The sequence below is a fragment of the Nelumbo lutea genome, chromosome 5, assembly GCF_056320005.1.
Source record: "Nelumbo lutea isolate HS-2025 chromosome 5, American lotus-T2T, whole genome shotgun sequence".
NCBI lineage: Eukaryota > Viridiplantae > Streptophyta > Magnoliopsida > Proteales > Nelumbonaceae > Nelumbo > Nelumbo lutea.
The window spans coordinates 10,828,838-10,856,101 of record NC_142688.1 but is presented as its reverse complement, the minus strand read 5'-3'; the positions used below and the strand labels follow the sequence as shown (position 1 = coordinate 10,856,101).

Sequence of the window (27,264 nt, the reverse complement as noted above, 5' to 3'; positions counted from 1 at the left end):
GGTACAGTACTTACCCATGCTTTTGGTGGACTGTGCTTCTTTCCCCTAGGACAATTCAAGGGATTAATCTGACACAACCACGGCCCGAGCTTATGCAGGCTGAGTTAGGATGTTGACCGGAGGGTTATGCAAATGGGATCGATCATCAACCCGATCCAACCAAACCCGATTTTTTCGGGTTAGATTCAGGCAGTCAACCCAGCCTAAGTTGCAGCCTTAGGTACAGCAGTTACCCATGGGGTCGGCTCGACACAATCCACACATCAATAGCACCGTTTTACATTTTACATGTAGAGCATCAATGCCATAAAACATCTCAAACTTAACCTTAACCTTGGTGATATGTAGTGTGCAAGTAAGTACAAATGTGTGAATGTAGCTAACTGACTAATCACGCGTGTTCGGTCTCATTGTATGGAATACTGGTGTATTTACTCGTATGGAACATGCATAGATTTATCAAATAAGAGGGCTGATAAGTTGAACTTGATAACCCGTAACCTTTGAGGGAGTTGAGATAATCTGCTCTCATCTAATCTAAGGAGATATAGGACAAGTCGAAAATTAGTATTAGCGGGTTTTTTCTATCTATGCCCAGTCGACAGTCGCGTATTGAAGATCTGTCTGGACTGAGTGTAGCGACCCGACCCGTGTGTCATAACTTGCAAAACACTTCTCTGGGCAGCTGACTTCCTCATAAATGCAGTTATGAATTCCCAAATTAAAACTATTTGCGGGTTGGGCTCTTCTTGGTTGTCACGTGAACGCGACAAGCAGCTTCTGCTTCTGCTTATGCAGGTTAATAGAGGGAAGAGCAATTTATTTGGTATAAGAACATATTGTTTAGTTTCTGGTAGGTCCCGCATGTGCATACCACTACCAGGAAATTAAGAATAGGGAACTATTTTATATTAACACACATCTTGTGTTAGTTGGCCTCGTTTAAAAGCTACAAGAACATATATACCACACGTCTTGTATTCTTGTGTTGGAGATCATTTTATTATGGCCGAGAAAGTCGGTCTTCACACGTCTACCACCGCAACCGCAAGTGAGTGGGTGTGTGAGGCCAACCAAACCAATTGGACAGTCAAGTCAATAATAGGGGATGATTTGATTGGCAAAGCAATGCACGGAAAATGGCCGAACAAACCGGGAATATCTCTTTAATTAATGGAAGATTGGTTTTTGTGTTGGATGATAAGTCATGTATTCTCTGTATTTACTGTTAATATTCGGACAATATTGGGTTTTTCAAATAATTGAAACTTGGTGCTTTCAAAACGAGCAATCAACGTTACGTACGCTACGATATAAAAATCGACGGCCGGCTGTAAAACTGCCTTTCACTGTACGCAAAGCTTGGCATCTGACTTCTGCGACTTTATCCTATTACATTACGCACATTTGATCTTTCTTTCTCTCTCTGGCCTTTTTGACCACTGACGAGAATGATGGAGCGAGAAGAAGACGAGCCCGTATCACCGGCCGGACGGTTTTTCCTGCGGCCAGAAATGGATCAAGTGATTAACTGCGCACTGGGCTTAAAGAACTCCCTCGATGTTAACTACTTGAAAGAACATGTCAAGAGCTCCATCATGATACAACACCCAAGATTTTGCAGTCTGTTGGTGAGGGACAACCAGGGGAGGGAACACTGGAGAAGAACTGAGGTGGAGATTGACAGGCACGTACTTGTTCCGGAACTCGGTGGTGAATTCGACGATGAGGAGATGGTGAACAGGTACTTGGCAGATCTAGCCGTGTCATCGCCACTGGGCACGGATAAGCCGCTCTGGGAGTTTCACTTGTTGCGGGCCCAAAAGTGCTGCGTTCTGAGAATCCATCACGCGTTGGGGGATGGGATCTCCTTGATGTCTCTATTCCTCTCTTGCTGCAGGAGGGCGGATCGTCCAGATGAGGTGCCATCCATCTCAATAACATCATCTTCTTCGAATTCGAATTCCTCAAAAGCTAAAGAAAACAAGCCGAGCAGAAGCAGCAGAGGAGGTTGTGGAAGGTTGTTATGGAAAGGGGTGTTGGTGGTGTGGTTCACGATAGTTTTCGTGGTGGAGTTCATACTTCGGAGCTTGTGGGTGAAAGATGAGAAATCGGCGATAACGGGTGGCGCTGGGGTGGAATTGTGGCCAAGGAAGTTGGCCACGGCCAAGTTCAAGCTTGACGACATGAAGGCCGTCAAGAATGCCGTCGCTAACGCGGTACGTAACGTTTCGGCCCCCCTTTTTCTTTTTCGTTTTCGTTTTCGTTTTCGTTTTCTATGATGCCACAAGCCCACAGGACAGGACTATCGTACCAGAACAGCATCCAAACATCTCCCGATTTCTGTGACATCATATTTGCAAAATTTTGGACATTAACATAAACCTCTCATTGAATTGAAGGCTTGAAGCATAACGTTGAAAGTACATCAGAAAATAAAATATTTTGGTACCCGATATGTTGTTGTACAATGTTTTTATTTATGATTTTATTAAAAGCCAATATGACAAAGTAAAGTGGGAAATACCGAAATAGAAAGCTGGAACGCCTTTCAATGACGTGTGGGTCAGGTAGGCACAGCACATATTCAATGAGCACTTAAAAGTTAAATGTACTGTTAAAAGTTTTTTAATATTTTTCAAGTGCAAGGTGAGCGTATAAACAAAATTTATCTTACAATGCTGCACCTACTTTCATATGAGCTGTGTAAAAAGCTACATAATAGATGATCTATGATTGGACAAGTCAACATTTAAGTAGGTATTTATTTACACACAGATGCGGACCCAATCGGAGGTTTTCTTGTTTGGTTAGGATCCGGTACGATTCTTCCATCAAACAAAAATATGGGTGCTGTCATGGTCTGGTTTTTTGTTATCTACAATTAGGATGGAACATGTATGGTGGTGCAAAGATTCAGTTTCAATCCAATCTTTTTTCTATTTAATTGAATCTTTGGGGAACGCTTGTGGTGGTGGGGGCTGAGAGCCTGAGACCATGGTAGTAAAATTTACCGATTAATTTACATTAAAAAGATTCCCTAATCGGGTTTAATCAGGGACTTTCTCTGCATTAAAAAAAAAATCATATTTCTGCTGCTTGGCATATTATATAACAAATCTAAGCCACCCATAATTTAGACCAATCCAGATCTGCTGGATTTGGGATATCTTCCCCCCAACATGATTTATGTCATGAACCAACCTACCATAAAATTGGGGAACCATCATGCCTGAGATCTGTGGATACGGATCATATTTGAACTGTTGGGACTTTTTTGTTTAGAGCAGATCTGCACTTGATTTGCGGCCCGCGAATTGTACATCAGAAATTTATCTTTATCTTTATTCTCATAAAAGGTATATTTGTCTTGATTTTGATAAGTTTAATTGTACAATATCAATTTTATCTTTACTATGCGTGTGCCCTTAACACCTATTAGTAATAAATCCCCATTCGATTATATGATGAATTGTTGATTACTCATTTCAACCATACATGATATATGGTATTTAGATTTAATTTTTTTCACCTGGTATATATATTATATTACAATTTTTCAGAATGAAATGTTTTCAGTGTATGAAAATGCTTTTTTATAAGTGCTTTGGCAAAAAAAAAAAACTGTTTCAAAAGAAACATTTATTGTGTTTCTGGCCCATCTTGTTCTGCCACTTAATTATCAAAATACCCTGTTTGAAAGAAGTGTTTTCTCACCGAACACTTGTAAAATGCTTATTCAATTAGAACTTATTTGAAAATACCCATCAAAACAATAAGTAATCCCCAAAACCACCTTACTAGCATTCTTATTATTATTATTATTATTATTTCCTTTCTGGTAATAATATTTCTATATATTTTGTGCAGACAATAAACGATGTTCTCTTTGGAGTGATATCATTCGGGCTGACAAGATACTTGCAAATGCAATCTCCGAAAAGTAATTCTCATTCAAAATTTCTCTTTTAATCTATATTTAGCTATAAGGCACTTACTTGCCACAATTGAGTGGATTTTTCCAGAACAACGAGAACTTCAACTCACAGGGTTGGCAATGGTCAATTTACGACAGGAAAGTGGGTTGCAGGTATTTTTTTGAAAACCCATTCGGGTCCGTTTGGTAACAACTGAAGTGGTTTAACTGAATGGTTTAATCTATATCTTCAAATATTTTATAGTTTAAATACTTTTTCCATTAAATGAAAAAGTAATAAGTCATCTCAATGCTTACATGGACCTTTTTCTCTCATTTCTCATACATGATCATATTTTTCTAACTAAATTATTAAAAATATAATAAGAAGTTACAAATAAAATCCTCTTATGTCTTAATTTTCTTTAATAAAATCCATCACTAATTTCTACAATAACATTATTCTTGATATTTTTTCTTTCTTTCTATCCATCATCTCTAAAATATCTGTGAACCCATTTTGACTCTCCCTACTTAAACCTAGGGTTTAAGTTAAATGGATTGAGTGTTTAAAGACCAATCCAAAACATGGACCTAGGGGATACAAGTTGCATTTAGCTGGGTTGGAAATTTTTTTAATTTTCAATGGGCCTGAACCGAAATCTTAGCCGATTTAGTTCAAATTCTTCCTCCTGGGCAACCCGGCATAGTTGTGGATGCCTAAACCCTAAGTGATGTCAAAACCCTTTGCCAATTCAAGCATAACCAAACTTCTATTCAACCCCAGACATGCATACATTGCATTGGTTACAGTAGGTAATATGTTCAAACCGAACAACTCACAGATTAAAACAAGTCAGAGAAACAAATGCGCTCTGTAACTTACCTTTTCAATGAAACAATGTGGTCGAAGTGAATTAAGAAGGATGTTGAACTTCATTCCCTTTTCTTTATCTTTTGAAATTCATCTAAATTCAACTGAATCACCTTGAAGTTATTCGCAGGATCTGTCGAATATGATGAAAAACAACAATTCGAGATCAAGATGGGGCAACCAATTCGGATTCCTTCTTCTTCCTGTTTATTATCATGAAAATGTGGATGACCCTCTTCAGTATGTAAAACGAGCTAAAGCTATGCTCGATACGAAGAAGCAATCGTTTGAGGCACACTGCTCATATGCGATTGGGAAATTAGCAATGTGGGTTCTGGGTCCAAAGGTGATGACAATTCAAATCATTACACTTTATCCAGAACTTGCCAGCCACAAAAGAAATGGATTTTCTGATATTGCTCCGATCCGGTGGTTTCTTCGCAGGTGGCGACCACGCTTAATTACAGGATACTGTGCAATACGAGCTTCACAATCTCAAACATCGTTGGACCACAGGAAGAGATCATGGTCAGCGGGATCCCTGTAACATACTTTAGGGTAAACTCGACTGGTTTACCCCACGTAAGATTGCCAACACCATTGATCTATTCTTGGGTTTTGTTTTCCAAAATAACAACTCTGTAATTGATTCAGTGGAGAGAAGGGAGCTTAATTATCTACCAATGGAACTTGCAGGCACTTACAATGCACATGGTGAGTTATGCCGGAAGAGCAGAAATGCAAATCCTTGTGGCGAAAGAAATCATCCCCGACCCCCGAGTCCTCGCCAAGTGTTTTCAAGACGCATTGCTTGAATTGAAGGATGCTGCTGCAAGATCCATGAAAGATTGATCCCATTGCTCAATTACTCTGGGTTACAAGCTCAAATACACGAAACCTACTACTACTACTACTACTACATTTTCAACATTTGTTCAGGAAAAACTGCAAATCGAAATCACTCTCGGGGCCTCGCCTTACAGACCTTTTGAACAAGGTTCAGCCCAAAAGAAAAGATATGAGTAACTGTAAGTTTGCTTAGTTCTAAACTGCATCTCGGACTCGGACAGATGTGTCCATGCACTCTCGTAAGAAAAGAGACCCCACTCAAAAGAGAGCTCGCATAAAATTTGGCTGGTTGTATAATTTTAAGATTAGCTTTATGATAGTTTTTCCGTTCATTCTTTTTTATGAACTCTGTGGGGGCATTTCCACGTTTGGTTCTATAGATATTAAACTTTTTATTTTTCTATGAATATCAATGGAAAAAGTAAAAAAAAAAAAAAGTATGTTTGGTTTCCATCTCCAAAATTGCTTTGAGCTTGCGCAATTTAGGCCAAGGATAAGAATCCCAGCTTATAACTGACAAAAAATATTTCACAACAAAAGAACTGATAATAAGTATAAATGCATTTGGATAAGCTTAAGAATTTGTGCCTTTAAAATTCAAAAGCACAAAGCTCCAATTTTAGGCCTTATGCGTTTACTAAAAAAAGGCTTATGGTTTGGGGCGTGAAATTGATTTGGCCTTAGATTATTATGTCATCAAAATGAAATTCTTACCAAACGCTCAAGACACTTTCCGGCTCCTTTTTTTTTTTATTTCTCACAGATTATAAAAGCAAAAGATTATCCAATCCGAACAGAGCCTAATTTATAAACTTATTAATTACTTTTTGATAAATAACTTCCCATAAACATAGTGGTAAATCAAACGCCACATAGATGATAGAATGCTGGTAACGGCCCTCGTAGGACTGAATAGGTTAGGTATCAATTCCAATCTAGGAACTAATTTGATTATATTCAGATCATATTTACATATGACTATATCTGTCGTTTAGAGAAAAGAGGGAGCCCAAGACCCAAGAGGCCTCAAATCATCTTTGAAAAAAAAAAAAAGGAAAAAGAAAAAGAAAGGCCCCAACTCTATGCTCACACAGATTCCCTTATTCACGTGGTCATTTATTTTAAAATTCAATTATTAAGAAAGTAAGAAGTTGAATTGGGATCTGCTCCTCACGGGCCACATCCCACTGTTTAATGGGAACATCTCCCATGAATAATAAATATGCAATTAACGGAGATGTTCCCGATTTGTAGCTGGTACATGCTGTGGGGTCAGTGTGAAGAGAGCAGTGAGGAGCAGATCCGATCTCATCATTACTCTAAAAACAAATTTTAAATTCTGCAACGTCATCTTCCCCATTAAATCCTTCATTTCCCCTTAAATTTATCTTAACTTCTTTTTGTCCTTCCCTAATAAAGTTGGGGCATAAATATAAATTAGATAGGGGTGACCATGGACCAGGGCAGGGCTGGATTCCGGGTTTATGGCTTTTATGTATAAATTATTAAATATATATATATAGTATTCTATATTATATATATCATACTGTGTATAGAATTTATTTTATGCATTATATAACATATAAAATATATAAAAAACAAAAAAAAATTGTGGGCTGGGCATAAACACAAACCTAAACCCAAGCCCAGAATTTCCAGGCTCGACTTTCCCAGCTGGGCGGCCCAACCAAAATCCTGACCCAAATTGTGAGAAGAGTCAAATTTGCCTGCCCAAGAGTAATTTTTCAATGATACGTCACCAAATTTCCGTTCAAGTCCTACCATTTTATGGTTCTAATCTAGACACCAAAATGCATACGCACAGGAGACTCAGACTGTATCCATAATTGTAGATTGATGTCCGTCCCGATTCCTAGGTGACCCTTTTTCTTCCATACCCAAGATAATTGGATCAACAGATCAGTAGCAATGCCTTAAATATCTTGCTAGGTAGTTCTCTAAAATTTCCTGCTTCGACAGAAGACTAATAACAAATTAACAATTGCTTGAAGTTGAAATCAATCACAATCAAAATTCAGGAATTCCTGGATGGAGAAGAATGTCATTCCCACCCAATGGTAAATAGGAAAAACCATGATATTAATGGAGATGATACTTCTTACAAAATGTTAAAAGAATGACGAAAAATGGCATGCCATTCTATTAATAGGTTTGAACTAAGCGAGCTTCTTTGCACGACCACTTGAAGAAACTTCCTCCTTTTTGGACCCTGTAGCTTCAGGCTTTTTGGCCCAAGCAGGAGCTCGGTCTGGCTCGTAGCGATAATCATAAAAGAGTTCCTCCCCAGCATTTATCCGTTCCTTTGCAAATATACCCACCCTGTGATCCCCTGCTACCATGATGACCTACATACAATAGCATTGTTACCAGCATGAGCAACCAATAAATCCAACACATTGACCTTTCTCTTGGAAGGTTTGTTGTACATGCATACACGCGTGTGTGTGTGTGTTTTAGAGAGAGAGAGAGACCTTGGCATAGCAATTTGGATCAGGAGAATGATTAGCAAATTTCAATTTATCACCTTTCCGATAAGCATCAAGAACAAACTGAAAGAAGAAATAACTTTATCAGTAAAAAATCAACTAAAAGGAATAAAAAGACAAAGAAAACTATCATATATAGAATGGATGATGCCTGATCATTCAGATTGAAAAGAAATGATGAATTTTCACGATCATATATCTTTCCACGCTTATCAGCTTCTCGGTGTGAGATAAGTTCTCCGGTGTACTCTCCCAGGTATTCATGTTTGCCAACACTATTCTGAAGAATTTGAAGACCCTTAGTATTTATAGAAGCAGCCATGATACAGCACTATGTGTTTAAAATGAAAAGAAAAGAAAAGGTTACCTTAAGAAACGCTCCCCAGCCAGATACATCAGACCTTCCAAGTAAGACCTGATCATGTACATAAATCAAGCTTGAATCCTAATAAAATTATGGCCAAAGAGAAATAGCCTCATCTCCAATTTATGCAGTTGGCATATTTTTACTTCTGCTCAATATTATATTGATAAAATCAGTAACGCCATATGCACTTTATGATCATCTATACCATACTGTAATTCAGCTAGGAATAGGTAATATTCATGAAATGATAAAATTTGGTAGCCTATGTGAATAAAAATCATGAACAGTGTCATCAAGATTACTGAAAAATAGCCAAAATTGGATATGGAAAAGGCAGAGTAGCAAGTCAGGCTCCTGGAAGAACAGGGACACAAGGGTAAGCCAATATAGCAAGGCAAAACAGGAAGGGAATCAAAGGAGAAAAGGTGAAAATAATTTATCATAAACATCATGATCAGGATATCTGAATTATCTCAAAGGATGCCATTATAAAAATTGTGCAATTATGTAACTAAGATTTCTAGAACTAAAAATTTTCCAGCAGGGTTGTATCTGAAATTGGAGGGAAAAAACACAAGACGAGTAGAGTGGACTCCACAGAAAGAATTAATGTACCCAGAGAAAACTGACCAAATTTCTACATAGTGCATTTGTATGTGTATCTCTATATGTGTTTTTTCCAAAACAATTAAGAAAACTTTGGGTTCCACCAGAAAAGATGAAAAAAAAAAAAAACAATAGCCGAGTTTAGTTGCATGGCTTCTGGATGCCAGCTTTTGGAAAAATCAGCCAAACCGGTCATAGATCACAGCTCATGGTGACATTTGGGAAAGGGAAAAAGTCTTCTTTCAAAATTAAAAATAGATTATAAGATGAAATTTAATTTTTCGAGGTAGTATGTCACTGCCTTCTGACACTCAGAAAAAACCTTGCCCTAGGGATGTGTTCCATTTTTCAAATGCTTATTCCAGATTTAGTAAATAAAATCTACTGGTATATCCTTCTCCATATGATATATGCATCAAATAATATTCAGCAGAGTATTATGAGAATTTGTAAGTTAAAGGTCATCCCATAAATAACTAAACAAGAAATGCTTAAGCATTATTACCCTTTGTTGTTGCTTGAGAAGAAGCTTCATATTCCTACATTCATAATTATCACCTCTCTGGGAAGGGACTCCAAGAGTACCATCACCGCAACTGTGAGGAAATGTCAGAACACAAGTGAAAGAAACCTTAGATAAAACACTAAAGGGAAATAAGAAAAAGAAGTGAGGAAAGCAGAGCAAGATCAATAAATAAAGTCAATTATGTTGCAAGCAAATATGCATAAATTACTCAAAAGTTTGTTATTCAAATAAAAGTGATTGTTGATCTAATCACCCAAAATGGCCCTTTTAGGACTTCAAGAGGATCTGAAGTTCTTCAATCATCCAATGCAATCATGCATTAGAACATCCTCACTAAAGCATAACAGCCATGCTTGAAAATATATCCTCGTATGATGGGTACAAGGACACAAGTCACACAACAGAGTCGCCTTTCATGTTTACAAGACAAATTATCTACTGTTCCAAATTCCCATCTATCCAGTGACCCTGCCAAAAATCCTACTCTTGCCATAGCACATACTGTTGCACTTTCACCATTGACCAAGGCTTTCTAAATATGACATGTAAGTAGAGAATGCTTTGAATGACAGGAGAAAACAAAAGCCCAGAAAAGACATGAAAATATAGGTAGATACAAATGTCTTCTTCCGAATTCCAAATTAAGCAAGAAACTGCACTCAAAAGCATCACAAATTTGAAATGAAAAACCAAACTAAAATATTTCATGTATTGCATGAAATATTTATTAATGAAAGCAACATAACTTATAGTCCATGACACAAAGTACCAACAGAATTCAAAAAAGTATTAATTAATTTATTTATTTATTGAGAAAAGGTGAGTTTTCTATTAAAAGAAGCAAAGATAAAGGCTGCTGAGGGAGGTGTTTCCTCAACAGCCAAGTACATCAAAGCAGTAGTAAAACATTAGCAGGAAAGCCTTATAGAACCAAATCATTATCCCACCAAATACTACTCCAATGACTAAAGTTGACACCCTTAAATAAATTGTTGACTGAAGCCACTTGACTAACATCCTTTCCACCTTGCCCTGCACCTGCTCAATTGGGAATGCCTCGTCTTTGAAAATGTGGCTGTTCCTTTCTTTCCAGATGCACCAGCAAATAATGAAAGGAGCTAAGCGCCACAAAATCTTCCCCCTTCTACTAAAGGGTTTCAATCCCCAGGAAGCCATTAATGGCTCTAAGGTAGGGAGAAGGACCCAATTTACAGCAAAGAGCTTTAAGACGTGAGAACACAGACTGTAAGAAAAGCCACATATTATGAAGAGATGATGTATGTTTTCCTCCACCATACCACATAAGCAAAACCCATTAGCCAGGTACATTCCTTTCTTTAGAATATTAATAGTCTGGATTTTACCTTTTAGTGCAACCTACATGAAAAACAAGACCATACAAGGGATCCTAGTATTCCAAATCTAAACACGAGGGGGCTGACACAGTACAGAAATGAAACACGTGAGAAAAGCTTCAAAGAAAAGAGCAGAAGTCGAAGTTTAGGAAGAAGAATTCTTCACTAAAAAATTAAGAGAAATTTGATAACAAGGGAACTGCCTTAACTTTCCCCTAGATACTCTTTGTATAGGCATACACCCTTATAGCTCCTATTCCTAGTCTGAAAACACTCCTTAATAGAATCCTACTAAAACTCTTTAAAAAAGAAAATCTTAGTCTAAGAAAACACTACATAATAGAATCCTACTAAAACTCTTTAAAAAAAAAGAAAATCCTAATCTAAGAGAACACTCCAAAATAATGCTAATTGAATATAAATTCGAAATAATGCTAATTTGGTAAAAACGAACTAAGATAGAAATCCTATGATGACGCTATCATGGTGCGTCATCTCTGCTTCTTATGTGTCTTGGAATGGTCCCAACTTGCATAGAACTTATCGGCCTTCTCCTGTACTGCGTCAGGGGCCCAGAATCCGAAGGGTTCAAGAGAGTCAACATTGACTTGGTGATGAAAATTCCAGACTTCTCCAAGGGCCATCAGATTCTATCTTCAGCTTGCGATTGGTGTTTAATCTGTTCTAGCTGTTGTAACAGAGTTATTAAAGCCTCCAAATTCCAATCATCTACATTTCTTCTTAGCCTTAATATTCAGGTAACCTGAGAAGTGCTAACTTCAAGGCAATTACAGACTCTAGCATCCCCGTCTTGTACTAAAGCAAAGGACTCTCTCACCTGAGCCTGGTTTCAAAGAGACAAGGTTGAAATTTGAAAAAGAGGTTCCTGTTTTGCATTATTACCTTCCAAAGACCAATGCCATAAGACTCACTGACCGGGCCCGATTCCCACCCCAAGCTAGCTTCCCCATACTTGTTTTTTATGAGATTTCTCCACTGGGCATCATGTTCTGTGCCAAACCTCCACGGCCATTTGGACAAAAGGAACAAGTTTACTTGCTTCAGAGGCTTAACACCCCAACAACATAACATTTTTGGTTTACAAATCTCTGACCACGCAACTAAGTGAAATTTCCTTTCATCATCCTTTCCCTTCCACAAGAAATCTTTTCTTAGTTTCTCAAGGGAGTTTAAGACAGATGTTGATGCTTGGAAGAGTGACATGTAGTAAGTGGATAAACTTGAAAGGACACTCTAAACAAGAGTTAACTTACCACCCCTTGACAGATAGTGTGTCTTCCACCCTGCTAGCTTAGACTTTACTCTTTCAATCACTGGGCCCCAAATTTCTCTAGATAGCCTAATAAGGTCAATTAGGTTACCGGTCTGCACAACCTCTCTAATTTCTTTCACGTGGAGAAGTTCCAGTGCTAATCCAGAACATGTCATTATGGGATGGCTCTTAGCTGGCCATGCGTTGGCAACTTGGCATCCACTTGTATTATTTGCCCAATGGGCATTAGATTGTCCAAAATTACCAAAAAAGTCATTTTTTATAAATAATTGCCAAAAAAGTCATTCTACACAAAGATAGTATTATTTGCGTTTATAAAACTTTTATCTAAAGGATGCAAGATGCATTTCCCTGGATAAAGTGGATTCCCCATATGAATGAAAAATACATTATCAGATGAACTTGCTAGAAAAGAAACAAATAAGGTGGAGATTTAGTGCACCCCTACTAATATAAGGTAGGAAAAGTGATGTAGGCCAGCTAACTTCAAATTTTTTACAAGATAAAACGCATGATCCATGAAGAAAATTTAAAGCAGAACAGAGGAAATATACTCTGATGATATAAGAATAACTAATCATTTTTTAGGCTGCAGAACATTCTAGGTTTCATCTTATGAAATGCAAATAAGCCGGCAATATAGGCAGGAATCAGATATGCACTTTGATGATTATGGATTCTTTTGCATTTCAATCACATGTGCAACAATTAGTTAAAACTTCCACAAAAAAGAATCCCCCAATGAAAGTAATCCTGAGAATATGATATGACTTTCTAAAATAAATGATGAAAAATGGCTGTAGAACCCAATGCTAGAACAATTTTGAAATTGTCAATCCTGGTAAGAAAAAAAGGATAAGCAAATGCACATACCCAACCCAGCAATTTCTACAAACATCTGGATCACATTCTCTATCTGCAGCAAAGCATGGGCATTGTCGACTTCGGCATTGGCTTTTGGCACAATGGCAGCCTCTAAACCGATTCTTGCAACTCTTAGGACACCTAGATTCGAAATTCGAGGAAAAAAAGGCATCAGTAAGAACAATCTCTGCAACAACATTAACATACTTGAGAATACAATATTTAAGTCTATGTAGAAATAATTACTGAAAGTAGTGAAAACTTGGGGGCATACCAGCAAACTATTCATGTGCAAAAGATATTAGCACATCGAAAACAAAGAAAAATCACAAACGAAAATCTTATATTGAAAAAATAAGGTATAGAATGACTAGAAACATCTCAGATAAAATGTTCAAATATATATATTCTTCAGTCAGAGGGTGGGTCATGGCCCTTGGCGCAACAGTTGGGTTGCACCATTGTGACCTGGGTGACCAGGATTCAAATCTTGGAAACAGCCTCTCTGTATGTACAGGGGTAAGGCCGGGTACATCTGGCCCTCCCCAGACCCCACATTGGCAGGAGCCCCATGCACTGGGCTGCGCTTTTTTATATATTCTTCAGTCAAATTTAAAATGAGCTGAGAAACACTGGGACTGAGTGAAACAAACAAACAAGGAATAACTGATTTTTTATGAATACAAGAAAAAACCGCTATTTAAAATTCTTTTTTAAGTGCATGATTCAGAACGAAATTAATAGGGCTTACCCACAGTATTTCTCACAGCAGGTTCCATTTAAAAGGCAAGCACACTGCTTCCCACATGCTGATTGGCAACCACAAGGGTTATATTGTCGGCATGGCTGGTCCTTCCTCTCAGTAATCCGTTTCCTAATTGAATGGTAACCAGCAGACTTCCAAGTATACTTCAACCGGCGAACTCTACCCCTCCTGCGCACAAACCTTGACCTTGTTCTCAGTTCACTACCCTGAAATATTTACCAGAAAAGGAGTGGGAGAGGGAAGATATTCACTCATTGTCAGAGAAAGAAGGGTCCAATGTTGACATATTGAGGCATAAAAACATACTAACCATAGTATCATTATAATCAACTTTGGAATGGCCTTCAACCAGAGAATTTGCACCATCACCTACCCTGTATGATAGCTTATTTTCTGTGCAAATCATGTACTGGAAGACCTCTGCACATGTCCTCATTCCATTCAAAAGATTCCTTGAAATTAGACAGCTGTTCAGATAAACCAAAGAACCCTTGTAAAATGCATAACATAATCAGTGCATGTATTGTTAAATCTCTTTTTTAGAAAAATAGAGTACCACAGTGCTGTAGAATATGTCTCCAATAGGCCAATGTTTTCCATCCCCCCACCCGAAAACAAAAAAGTGATTCACCTTTACTGTCATGGAGGAAGAAACAAAAACAAGCTAAAAGAAAAGAGAAAAAAACTGAAGCAGAATATCTAACCCCTGGTTTTTATTGTTTTCTTGATTTCTTTTTTATATTTATTTTAAATCATAATCAATTTAGTATCCCTAGTATAAGCTCTTAATCTTCAACCCTATCCGTTCTTTAATCTCATTGATTCACTCTCTTATATTATTGTTCTCTTGAACCACTTAAATCTCATTGATTCATTCTCTTATATTATTGTTCTCTTGAACCACTTCTTCAAATCCCTTAGTCCCATTATTATCACCATTCAGAACCCTAACCAAATAGGATTTTGAAAATCTAAGTACATAGATGATGGTCATTTTTATATCCATAAAAAATGATTATCACTTTTATTTGCGATTCCTATTTATATTATGGTTGAAAGGCTAACAAGAAAGTTATAGGTGATTATTTACTACAGTAGGAATCCAATGAAAATTTTGGATTAAGATAGAATGATTGCAAGAATTTATCATTTTCCTTTTTATTTACTTATATGAACATAAAATACTTTTGCAAAATTCAACTCAAAGCCAGATATGGATGTAAAGATCCATAAGAAATAAAACAAACTTGCAAACATATCCCAATTTCAGAAGAAAATTAATAAATAAAATATGTACAAAACGAGTGCATCATAAGAAACAGAAATAGAACAATATCAATTCTCTAAGAATTCTTAAAAGAAATATCTGAAATAGAAAAAGCAGACAAGACAGTTTTACTATTATGAAAAAGACAGATCTACATACAAAACAATTAAGCAATTTGCATAATTGTCAAGGTGATGCCTAGTTGCCACCTAGGTGATATGGCATCATTCAGAGATCACCACATGCCTCATTTTGGTGTTTCCATATGGTAAGTGTAAAGACCAGCTAAGCTGCATCATGTTGTGATAAATAATGGAAAAGAATGTAAAAAGGCATCATAAAAGACCAAGTTTAAACTTAAAATCCATAAAATTGGCTTTGGTCTTTTAGCTTTCTATTTTAAGCTTTTGTAATCATTCCTCTCTATCTTTGTAACTGTGACCAGAATAAGGACTCTAGGCTTTCATTTTTTCCTTTTCTCTGCAATTAACACAAGCGCATATTCTCTCCTTAATATCTTTATCGTATTTAATTCAAAATAACAAAGGCTTCATGCCTTGTTTTCTTCTATCCTTCTGCTTAGCACATGCACACACAGACACATTCTCTTTGTATCTCCCTCCTGCATTAACAGAGTAGAGATCCATTCCCTAGTTTTTCTTAGGCTATATAACATTGTCTTAATTCTACCTAGAGTGTTTGACTATTTTATGCTAAGACACTTTCAATGTTTCCTAGTTGTTATGCCAACTAAGGAAACAAGTTAATCATAAGAGAATGGGGAAATAAACTAAAATTACCCAAACTTTTAATTAAAAAAAAAAAAACATCGCGCACCAGGGCAACAAGGTGATCTGCTGTTGCCCAGCCTTGAGTTATCCCTTGGAGGCTCGGCTTGCCCAGTCGCCAAACAGTTTTGCATACTGTGTAATAAAATACTTTTATATTGTTATTTTTTTGAGATTATAATTATAAAATAGACATTATTAAAGAAAACTATTCATTTTTTGCATTTATAAACTAATTTCTTTTTATTATTTTCTTATTTGTTAGGGTTTAATCAACACAAACATTGCTAACTGCTGCATTGAACCCTCAATGACTTCAAAATCTGAACCAATAAGGGAAGAACTTAAAATTGTGTCTAATCAACACATTTCTTGTTGCACATCTCCTTTTCTTTTCTTCTTTTCCTATAAATAACAAAAATACGGGTTCAGCCCCTATATTTTTTGAATTTTCTTTCCTTTCTTCTTTTTCTTCTCATAAATATGTTGATTTTCTAGACTTAAGCATTAAGTTTATAATTTTCTTATGAAAATTATGGATAGTTATTAAAGAAAGTCAGTTATGGAACCTAGGGAAATACCCTAGGATATGTGATTTTTACTTAAAAAAATCCATCACCTAGGCGACTAGGCACCCCCTTGTCGCCTAGCCTCGCCTTGGCACCTTGAAAACTATGCTTGACAATGTGTTGCTATAAACTTCTGCAGTGTCAGTATGTCAAACTTGTTGACAGTTAACACCACCCATGTCTTAAGAGTCTCATACACCTGACTGGACACATCTAGAGTGCTCATTGAAATGAGAGACAGTTGGCATCTCCCGTGACAGGGACAGGAACAGCTGTCAAGCTTACCTGTTAGCACATATCTAGAGATTCTAGACTTGTATAGCTCCATTTACTTCTAAAGAATATAGATAAACACTTGCCATTTGCAGTTTGATTGCAAACAATTACATCTATTCTTTCTTAAATTTGGTGGCATTTTAAGTGTACAAGCACATATATACACAGAGGCCAACTTTCATATGTTGATATATGTAGATTTGGGGAAATTGCCATGTCTGGTATGCCATCTCTATGTTGAAACACGACACTCATGCCTGTGTTCACAGATCATAGAAAAAAACTTGCTTTACAAATATATTTATCCATTGGAAATTTTTAGCAGCCTTCAAGTTAATAGAGATTAGTAAGTTCAGATTTTCAACCAGTCATATGCCTTGGGAATATTCAAAACCTGCCATACCAAAACACAAGCCTACATGCAATTCAGATGGATTCCAACACAGATGGAATGCTTATGCACTAACCTATTCCTTCCAAAAATCTCTAAGCCTTTCGCAAAAAGGCCCTTCTCGATAGCTTTCCAAGATTTATCACCAGTTGCTTCATGTTTGCAGACATTTTCATCAACAAACTCTTCTTTTCTTGAGGTTTCATCACTAGTAGCCACCAGTGGGCCTTTTGCCATCTCATCAGATGGTTCATCATGAACTTCAGCCAATGCAGATTTCTTACTTTCCTGAATTGGTGATTCCTTCCTCCTAGACTTTCTAATGGGTGGAGTTTTTACTTTCCGTTGTGAAGAAATAGCCTCCTCATTTTCCTTGCGTGAATTAGATCTAAGCTTCATATCTCTGGGCCAAATGCATCCACTCACAACAGAATCAGAATCAGAAGTGACCATTTTCTTCTGTCTCTTCCGCATGCAAACAACAACACGCTCAGCAACCCGTTTACTGTTTCTCTTACGAACTCCACATTTTCCAACAAGCTTAGCCTTTGGAGGTGATGAAGAATGGTGGATGGAAGCGGAATCCTGCCTAGGTCTTATCTCTGATTCACTGCTCTCTGATGCATTTCTTGCATTAGATGAAGCACTTTCACTCTGATTAGATTTTGTTTTTCTGCCAGCTGATGGATTAGCACCTTTCTTTCTAGGAGATATCTGATTCCCAGCACTACAAGATGAAGGAACTGGTTTTTCTTCAAGACCATCATGCACCGGAGAGCTCATCGTAGCAATACTTTCAGATTTTTGTTCCTGAAAAATCATTCAATTCACAAGCACATGAAGAAAACTTGACAAACCAGGGATTATAAATGCCAATTTGATCTTCACATAAAATTTTCAGGAAGCAGTACAGGCAAGGAAACAACAGCAACCGTTTTCATCATATTGAATTACATACCAGCCGATAGCAATGCATGCCACATGGTACTTTTTCCTCATCTGGATGGTTCCATGGGAGTTGCTTATCAGCCTGATAAGATGGGAATAAACAAAAAAGAACATCAATCCAACAAGCATCTAGACAGCATGAATCTCAGTGCACAACTTACAGGAGAAACAAGATCCTGTGAACATCCATGTAATCTACAATCAAATACCTGCCGGAATAAAAAGAAAATGCATCAGAAATAACCATTGGGATAAATTATCAGAGATTATGGCAAAACATAGAAAATGGTAAGGATGGTTCTTACTAGACATCGCCGACAAAATAGATTATCAAAAGAATCCAGAGCTGCATCCAGATCTTTATCGAAAAAAGAATCATCCATTTGTGTATTATCTTCAATATTAGCCTTCTTAATGAACAGTGCATCTTTCTCTTCCTTCGTTAGAAGTTCGTATCTTGCCTGTATAGAATGTTTGACGTTGTTTCATACCTCTGTAAAGCCAGCACAAATTGATTGGGAAACAGCTGGACCAAAGTTTCACACTATGACCAGTTTTTCAAACAAACTGCAGGGAAAAGTAAAGTGGGGCAGAGAACAAAGACAAATGCTTCCTTTAACTACAGAACTAGGGCACAAAATTTTTCCAACCTGTATCATGTTTATTATCGTAAGAAGCATACCTTAACCTCACAAGGTCTTCTTGAAAAACATTGTGCTAGTAGATCAAGCACATCATCAGATGAACCGACCTCTTGGATAGCCTTTCTGGTAGAAAACATAAGGACACAATGAGTTTCCCTTGAAGCTGACCTAGAATGTAAAAGCTATGGGGAAAACCAAAATAGCTTTAGTACATTTTGTACCCAAATTATTAAAGACTGATTCAGTTGTTTGTGTGCTGGCTTAATGAATCTTTTCTTTACTCCCAGAGAAAGATAAAGTCCACAAAAGAAGGAATAAACCAAGTGAACAAGGAAGTGCATGAATCCAATATAGATCCATAAATAAAAATAGAATCTTCACATATCAATTACATACATCAAACTGTCCATAGCCAAGTATGGATAAATAAAGGTGGACCAGAAGCATTTGCAACAGACCATGGAAACAAGAAAGAAAGTTCTTTTTTTTGGAGCAAAGGTAAATTATAATTATATTAATCAACAGGTCCTTTGTACATAAAACAGAGCAAGGAAATAAACAAAACCCTGCATAGGGAAATAATCTAATGGCAAGCATGAATTAAAAAAAAAAAAACGTAAATCTTGTGCAGCCACCAAAAGGGATAAGGTATAAGATAAACCAAATATAGGTGAGAAAGTATCAATACATTCTGATGAAACATATTAGGTAAATCCTAAACCATAGAACCCCCTGTTTTCACATCCTTAAGAAATGCAAAATATTGGAGCAGCAACAAATCAATAACTAAAGTTCATTATGCCAAAAAAAAATATCCATTGCATTTTAGAACAGGAAAAGGGAAAATCCTCCTTTCCAAGGTTAATATAAAAATTGATTACAGTACCATGTTATTAGCATGGTATTAGCATGAACATTGTAACATTGTACATCTGAATCCTACATTCAACTCTAAACACCATAGATACACCTTACAATATAGTAAACCATGTATTCAACGATAAAAGCTTGGCTGTTTGTAAGAAAACATCTTGGGCTGTTTCGAAGCTTCATGTGCATACACGTTAGCATGGGTGTGGGCTAGAAGAGTAATTGCAATCAATATCCTCTAATTAAAAAGACAAACAAGGAACTGATTGGGAATTGGGGTAACATGTCATGTATACGAAGCCCACAAACAGCCAACCCTTTTCCAGTATTCAACAACAAATTCAAGGTTACTTCATAACATAGCAAGTTAGCAACAAGCCAAGTATCAGGGAATGTTCATCCTAGAAAATGAGCCTCGCCTGTGAGCCCAAGGCCCTAGATGCACCTGAGGTGCACCATTTGAAACACTGTCCAATCCTATGCTTGTATGGACTTCTTGATTTTTTCTTTTTTTTTGAAAAAAGGTTAACTTTATTCGATAAAAAGAAGAGGTACATGAGGAGATGTACACAACAATTAAGCACTCAGAAAGTTACATAGGCAGAAAACTATCACTAAATAGGTAATCCCTGTGAGCGCCAGATTTAGCTAGACTGTCAACTTCAGAGTTTAGCTCCCTCGGAATCCAGACCACATGAGCATTAAAGGAAGAGAGGATGTCTCTCGCTTCAGCCAGGTAGTGAGCTAAGGACCAAGGCCCACTGTCAGGACTAGAAAGCCAATTAATGGTGTTGGCTGAATCTCCTTTAATGGTAAGATTTAATAAGCCCATGTCTTTTGCAATCCTGATGCCGGTTAGAGCTGCTTTATTTTAATTTGATCAACAACAATCATACAATGGATACAGCTCCTGTATCACTAGGTGGATGGCAGCCTGGCAGTAGTGCATAATGTTTTCTTAGAACAATTTGATTCATTACACCTATGAACATTTTGCACTGTACATACTCAAAACTATTACAAGAACAAATTTAGGGAATGAACACATGAATGAAACGAACTGTCTAAGCCTGAGGATTTCCTTCCATGAAACAAATATTTTTTTATAGCAAAATAAAAGAAAGAAATTACAAGAAACGTGACAAGAAGTCACCCAAGATAAGGAAAATAAACAAGAAAAAGATGGAAAACATCCAGTCAAACCCATACAAAAATCTAAACAACCAAAACAAAATTAAACTTCTACCCTCCAAACACAAAAACAAAGACAACCTCCCCAGCCAGGCCTCAAACAAACTCAAACCCCCAACAAAAAAAAAACACTAGGTTCCAAACAAATAATTGAAGGAAAACAAAAGGAAAGAAAATCATAACAAATAACAGTCTACAAAATGATAGAACATGAGAGGAAAAATCATGGATTTCTATCAGGAATTTTAAGAGCAGAAAAAGGAAAGTAGAAAGCACATCCACAGATGTATATATAAACTTCATTTGGCTTTATGGTTATACCAACCGAAGGATATAATCTTCACAATTCCCAAATTCTCTCTTGTCTTCTTCCTCCTCAACTATTTCCTCCTCGCTGTCACTGCAAATTAGAGCTTCTCCACCATTCTGGTCATAATAAATTCTTCTTCGCCCAACCACTGATTGATCCTCAGTCATTCGCTGGTTTCTGCATAGATTTGATTATGAAACCATTCAATAAGTAGCATAATCTTCAAAAATGTTATAAAAAAAAGTGCCCAGCATGAGCTCAAACTTTAATCAAAATTAATCTAAAAAAGTTTGAAACTTGAAGACACTAATGTGTTTTTATTTTTTTTATCAATATTGAATACACTAATGTGTTTCCAAACAGACGACAACTCAGAAACGATCAAGCCTTGAAAAGAAATCATGCAGCCAAACAAAAACAGTAATCACAAAGAAAGCACCACCACAATGAATTGGCTAATACTGGAAAATGGATAAAGAATACCCCATCTGGATGGATAAAGCTTAGTTGACTTCTGATCAGGTGCATGATAATGAAAGATACAAGCTACCATGTATTTTTTATGAGAAAACAAAGATAAATTGTATAATAACCAAACAAAGAAGTATAAAAAAGGCAGAGAGAAAATCTTTCTCCACAGCTTGCTCTACAATATAATGTAAAATCTAGCCTGCTGTGTTCATTGTTGTCAAGGCATTCAGATGACTCTGGGCAACAGTCGGGTGCCCATTCACCTAGGCTACAAGGATTTTATAAAATAAATTAAAAAACTATGCTCTGGTTAATTCCCTATAGTTTTATATACCAATCAACATGCATATTATTTGAAAATTAGCAATTCTCTTTATCAATAACATTAAATTTCCTCTCAAAATATGGCAAGTCATCATATCTAAAAGACATAGTATTTTAAATATATTAATTCAAATATTTTCAAAAATAATGCTAATATAACAAGTTTTTAATAGAGCAATTTCATATCCACTGTATTTAGGGATATCTTTTCAAATAAGAAGCTAGCCCACTAGAAAATAAGTAATTACTGCACAAAACTTTAACAAAGGAAGCTAGATGCCCTTAAAAGTTCTCCTAATTCTTTCTTTCCAATATATGCTGATGTCAAGAATGGAGGGCTTTTTCTTTCTTTTCTTTGTTCAGGTCAAACAATGGAACTAGGTATGACCAAAATTCACATTCAACCTTGACAACAAGAGAAAGTGTTGTGTTTGTTTAAATTAGATGACAAACTTTGTTAAAACAGTAAGTTGTAACTACATAAGACCATAAAGGAATTCTTACAGGCAAAAACAACAAATATCAAATTCACAATATATATATATAGCAGATAACTAATTAATCAATAATAGGATAAATTACAGACCACCATCCTATACTTTGGGGATAGTGACACTTAACCCCTCGAACTTTCATTTGTGACAAAGACCAACCCTGAACTTTCAGAATCAAGCACTCTGCCCCCATCATTAGCAATGGGGTATCTATCCAAAAATATCCATGTAGTACAGGATGGAAATCTGTAATTTACCCTAAATAATAATTACCTCATAAAATTCATATTAATGAGATTTCTAAGGACAAATAAATAAGAAGCCTAAGATCATACACCCTATGCAAATAAACAAGCACAAATGTATAAAACTAGTAAATATTTGTCAATTTGCATACTGAAAAAAATCAAGCATTTACTTGTAAATAAGCTATATGTAACAAATGTAAACAAAATAAGAAAATCTACCATCACATAAGTCATAGAATAAATATGACAAATGGCTGTGCAAAAAATGGTTGCTTAACATACCTATCCAAAAATATCCATGTAGTATAGGGAGGCAATTTCTTCACCTCTGGGAGCTTGATAGGGCGAACTATGTTATTCTTCACTCCAAAACTAGTTCCTATAAGAACTGCTGATGAGGCATGGTTATCTTCCTGAGCGCCATTTGTATCCTTTTCACCATTATTTAGATCAAGACCATTCAGCATACCAAGTGTATCTCCTTGTCTCTTCACCAGTAGGCCTAGATTTTTGTTGGTACCATTTATCCCATTGCATCTTCTTTCTTTTGACAATGCATAAACATGATTGGTAATACCCATCAGCTTTTCCTTGTTTTCTTCCATTCTTTTCTGAACAAATTAAAATCAGTTTAATAAATATTTTTAAGGGCCAAATCCATAAGAATACTAGCTCAAAGTTTGAAAATAGCTATCATAAGAATTCACCTTTATAAAAACGCATCTCTCAGCAGCAACTTGTTTCTTCAAAGAATCAATAATTGATATGATATCCTTTCGACTTTGACTTGCTTCCAGTATCTGTCAATTAATGTACAGTACTATAGTTATAAATAACAGAAAAATAAGGGATAATGAAATAAAAATAAATCTGTGACAAACGGCCCATTTGGTTTGTGGGAATAGGGGTCTGGAATCGGAATCAGAATGGGCCATTCTGATTCCAACTGTTTGGTTGGGAGGAACCGGAACCCCATTCCCGTTCCTGGTGGAATGGCATTCCCCCATTTGAGGGAATGGTCATTCCCTCCCCCTGGCCCCTCCCTTGTGAATGAAATCCCATTCCATCTGATTCTAATTCCCATTCCGATTCTTGACTGAAACAAACAGACTATGGGAATAGACCATTCCGATTGCGATTCCAACTGTGAACCAAACGGACCCTAAAATGTAATTAAAAAAGAAACCCTACTGCAATCATTTTGTTATGGTTAACAAAGACAAATAACAACGTTAGTTAGAAGTAGAGCTTTGGTGCAAATTGATGACTCTAAGAAGGGCAACAGGAAGGCAAAATAATTGAGGCAGCAAAGAACATATTTGAAGACATATTCCCTGAAGGGATAATTGGTTCTAAATAGGAGGGGGAAAAAAAGAATAGGTCAGGTACTGTACCAGTAGTCAATCAGAAACCCCAAAATAGGTTGCTAATTATTTAAAAAAAAGTCTTAAAATCTAAGGTAAAACAAAAGGTGTGATAACCCAAGGTCAAAAATCAAAACTAATAACCAAAAATCAGTCCTACGATTTGAATTTCAACTTTCAAGTTTTGACTGGTTACAGTCAAGCATATGTGAACCTAGAACAACAATGCACTTAAGTACAAACAATAGGAAACAATATAACAAACAAAAAGTAAAGCTGCTAATAGACAGAATATGTACACAATTTCCATTTGTTATCTGGCAAACTGAGTACACTTAAAGCCTTTTCGCCTTTGAGGAATATAGGTCAAAATTTGGGCTCAAACTTGCAGACTTCTAGCAAGGCTTAGATTCAGTTCATGAAAATTGGCAAGTCAATTCTGAAAGCCCACGAGTTTATCTGGCACTACCCATGATACAAGATTGGGCCCCTATTCCAAATGTCAAAAATCTGCTCAATATGATAGTGGTGTGCTTTGATATAGCTCACTGCTCCATATAAATTCTTTTGCTGGATTATCTTCTAGTGGCAACTTGGCATGTCTAGGAACCAACAGAACAAGTGTTTCACTTTGAAAGCCAAAGATCCTACATCTCTAACCCAGTAAGATAGTATACCAAGGCCATTAGCAAAGCCTTGGCAAGACGAATTTCTTAGAGGTATGGAGTTAGAGGTTGCTTAACTCAAACAAGTGAAAGTCCAATTTGAAAGTGGCAATTTCTCCTTTAATTTTCACTATTTTTTATCTATTTGTTGAGTCGTCCATTTCATAAATTAGAAATATCGCAGTTAGCTGCTTCAAGACCTTGTTGGTATTGTCATCGCTGATAAGAAAAAAGGGCAACCCAGTGCATGAGGCTCCCGCCAATGCAGGGTCTGGGGGAGGGACAGATGTACACAGCCTTACCCCTGCAGATTATATACAGATAGGCAGTTTCCAAGATTTGAACCCTGGTCATCCAGGTCCCAATGGAGCAACCCAACTGTTTCATCAATGCCCACCCTCTGTCATTGTTAATAAGAGTGTATTATTTTCAGGAACAAGAAAAAAATGCACTTAGATACCTTTTTTATGGGCATCTCAAAAGCAAATAAAGCCTACCTATCACAAAAGGCTATAAATGGTGCACCCTAGTTTATATTTTGGGTTCTGACTAAAACCAGATTCAAACAGGAACTAGAGATCCTTAGTTCAGATTCTATTCCTCGATCACCTTATTTCCAACCATGGGTCTCTCTCCATGATCTTCTTCTTAATAATCAAACTATAATCATCACATTGGCATTCCATGTAAATAAGCAACTATAAATGAACAAGCAAAAAAAAAGAACGGGGAAAAATGAATAAAGTAGAGTTGCAAGCAAGAACTCTAGTCGATAATGTGACTTTTTCGATAAATTAGTGGATGATGTGATTTGCAAACAACAATAACTGTATTATTTATTCATAACCACAGAAAATTTCAACCTTCAATGAGCTTAACGTGAAGGAGTATGGGGGCTTGACGACTACCTAAGCATTCTTTTAATCAAATAATTACCCAAGCAATTTTCTAGCGAACCTCTAGTTTTCTTCCCTCTTTTGCCATCTTCACCTCGCCCACTGGCCTTTAAAATAAATGTACCTAACTCACTACTGTTACTAGGCAACCAACGGCAGCTGAAATGCACTTCACTCTACCAGTAGCTTCCATCCTTCCACCAACTACATTGCATTTAGCATTTGAACCGGGAAAAATAAATAAAAATTAAGTAATGTATATGAGCAGAAAAAAAAAAAAGGTATATTGGTCGTGTTCACTGGATTAAAAATAAATTTGACAATAAAAATGTGCCCTGTAAAACCTGTAAATCAGATTACCACCACCGGAATGAACCACTGTAGTGCAAGTTGCAGAGAGAATAAGAGAAAAAGGGGATGCATTAAGGTAAAAATAAAAGAAAAATAAAGGGAATACCTGAGAGTCCTTTGAAGGGTCTAATGTGCTAGCGGAAGCGCAAGGCGTGTCCTTCGACGACATTGAAATTGCTAGGAATGCGAATGATGCAGATAAAATCAGGACACTAGTACTAAAATAGGTGAGACCCAAGTCCGACGGGCGACGGTTAATGAGGATGAGAGGGGAGTTCTGGCAAGTCGTCCTTGAAAACCCTAATGTCCCATGAGAAGGAGGAGCGAGGAGATGGACTCCGATGTCGGAGATGATTTCGAGTAAAGAAAAAGGCGTCGGAGGATGAACTTGATGGGGGGAGAGAGAATAGAGAGGGAGAGGATTTGTTTTTGAAATCAAATGTGGTAATGTACCCCCCTCGGCACTCCGCAGTATGACGGAGACCCCCCCTCTCGAGTCTCTCTACTCACTAGCTGCTACGGCCTCCCTCCATGTCTCCTATTCACCTAACCTCTTCTTCGTACTTCGTACTTCATACTGCGTAGTTCATACAACTACGAGTCCTTTTTTGGTCCGGTTTTGTAGGCGCTTGCGTCCTTCCCCATCCTGGAACCAGCGACGACAGTCTGAATGACTTTTATTGAGTTGGGGGTTCGGGCTGTCACAAATGGGCGCCTCACATGCACATCCACCGTGCATTTGAAACATCTTCCGTAAATAATAATAAATAAATACGGAAGATGTTCTCAATGTATGATAAAAAGTGTGTGAAGCGCCAAGAGCTATGAATGATCCATCTGGATATTCTGATTTGTCATCTGTGTGAGCTATGAATTCGTATTGGCTTCCTGCGCTGTGCGCCCCACCGTTTTCGGTGTAAACTTCATACTTCATCCATACATCGATAGAGTTCAAATGCTAATGGGTTTAAAATAAATAGTTCAGATCTGCCTGTAAAGGGGGTGCCCACAATGTCCCTCGTCACATCCCGTCGTGTATTGGGAATATCTTCCGATGATAATATTAGAACTGATGATATCATCATCAGAAAATGTTCTCAATATATGTCAAGGCCTAAATCTGAACTCTAAAATAAAGTGAACCGTTGGAACCTTTTTATGTGTGATGATGATGTAAAAGTATATTGATAAAATTGGTGCATTATTTACATTGATTATTGATGAAAAACTCAACTGATGGGGAGGTTTACATTGATTTTCAATGAAAATCTTA

At 36.9% G+C, this 27,264-nt stretch overlaps 2 protein-coding genes and 1 pseudogene across 5 annotated transcripts; 2 read left to right on the top strand and 1 right to left on the bottom strand.

The window, feature by feature from the left end:
- Nucleotides 1-990: 990 nt before the first annotated feature.
- Nucleotides 991-6,101, top strand: LOC148850300 (wax ester synthase/diacylglycerol acyltransferase 5-like). 2 transcript variants are annotated; one of them, XM_088947775.1, is made up of 6 exons: nt 991-2,219; nt 3,871-3,943; nt 4,026-4,090; nt 4,921-5,136; nt 5,235-5,372; nt 5,487-6,101. In XM_088947775.1, exons 1-6 carry the CDS (start codon nt 1,452-1,454, stop codon nt 5,640-5,642), a joined length of 1,416 nt encoding a protein of 471 aa, XP_088803901.1. In that variant the 5' UTR covers nt 991-1,451; the 3' UTR covers nt 5,643-6,101. The 2 variants fall into 2 exon arrangements, with proteins under 2 accessions (XP_088803901.1, XP_088803902.1); XM_088947776.1 differs by lacking the exons at nt 3,871-3,943; nt 4,026-4,090 and having other exon boundaries at nt 1,147-2,219.
- A 1,523-nt stretch (nt 6,102-7,624) lies between these two features.
- LOC148850298 (histone-lysine N-methyltransferase CLF-like) lies at nt 7,625-26,639 on the bottom strand. Of its 3 annotated transcripts, none has more exons than XR_016099819.1 (17): nt 26,098-26,639; nt 23,423-23,515; nt 22,998-23,326; nt 21,194-21,355; nt 18,846-18,930; nt 18,469-18,624; nt 18,325-18,372; nt 18,174-18,245; nt 17,292-18,025; nt 14,235-14,391; nt 13,910-14,130; nt 13,168-13,299; nt 9,625-9,715; nt 8,514-8,658; nt 8,298-8,426; nt 8,132-8,209; nt 7,625-8,005 (listed from the first exon to the last, which is right to left on the bottom strand). XR_016099819.1 is itself a non-coding variant. In XM_088947503.1 (17 exons), exons 1-17 carry the CDS (start codon nt 26,158-26,160, stop codon nt 7,817-7,819), a joined length of 2,787 nt encoding a protein of 928 aa, XP_088803629.1. In that variant the 5' UTR covers nt 26,161-26,639; the 3' UTR covers nt 7,625-7,816. The 3 variants fall into 3 exon arrangements, 2 of the variants coding, with proteins under 2 accessions (XP_088803629.1, XP_088803631.1); XM_088947503.1 differs by having other exon boundaries at nt 8,514-8,561; XM_088947505.1 differs by having other exon boundaries at nt 8,514-8,561; nt 14,298-14,391.
- Nucleotides 16,767-16,884, top strand: LOC148850299 (U6atac minor spliceosomal RNA; annotated as a pseudogene).
- Nucleotides 26,640-27,264: the final 625 nt, after the last annotated feature.

Coding starts and splice junctions, on each gene's coding strand:
- LOC148850300 (XM_088947775.1), top strand. CDS start 1,452: ATGATGGAGCGAGAAGAAGACGAGCCCGTATCACCGGCCGGACGGTTT. Junction 2,220..3,870: donor AGAATGCCGTCGCTAACGCG/GTACGTAACGTT, acceptor TATTTTGTGCAG/ACAATAAACGATGTTCTCTT. Junction 4,091..4,920: donor GACAGGAAAGTGGGTTGCAG/GTATTTTTTTGA, acceptor AGTTATTCGCAG/GATCTGTCGAATATGATGAA.
- LOC148850298 (XM_088947503.1), bottom strand. CDS start 26,160: ATGTCGTCGAAGGACACGCCTTGCGCTTCCGCTAGCACATTAGACCCT. Junction 8,210..8,297: donor TTTTCAATCTGAATGATCAG/GCATCATCCATT, acceptor TTCTTCTTTCAG/TTTGTTCTTGATGCTTATCG. Junction 8,006..8,131: donor ATCCAAATTGCTATGCCAAG/GTCTCTCTCTCT, acceptor TATTGTATGTAG/GTCATCATGGTAGCAGGGGA.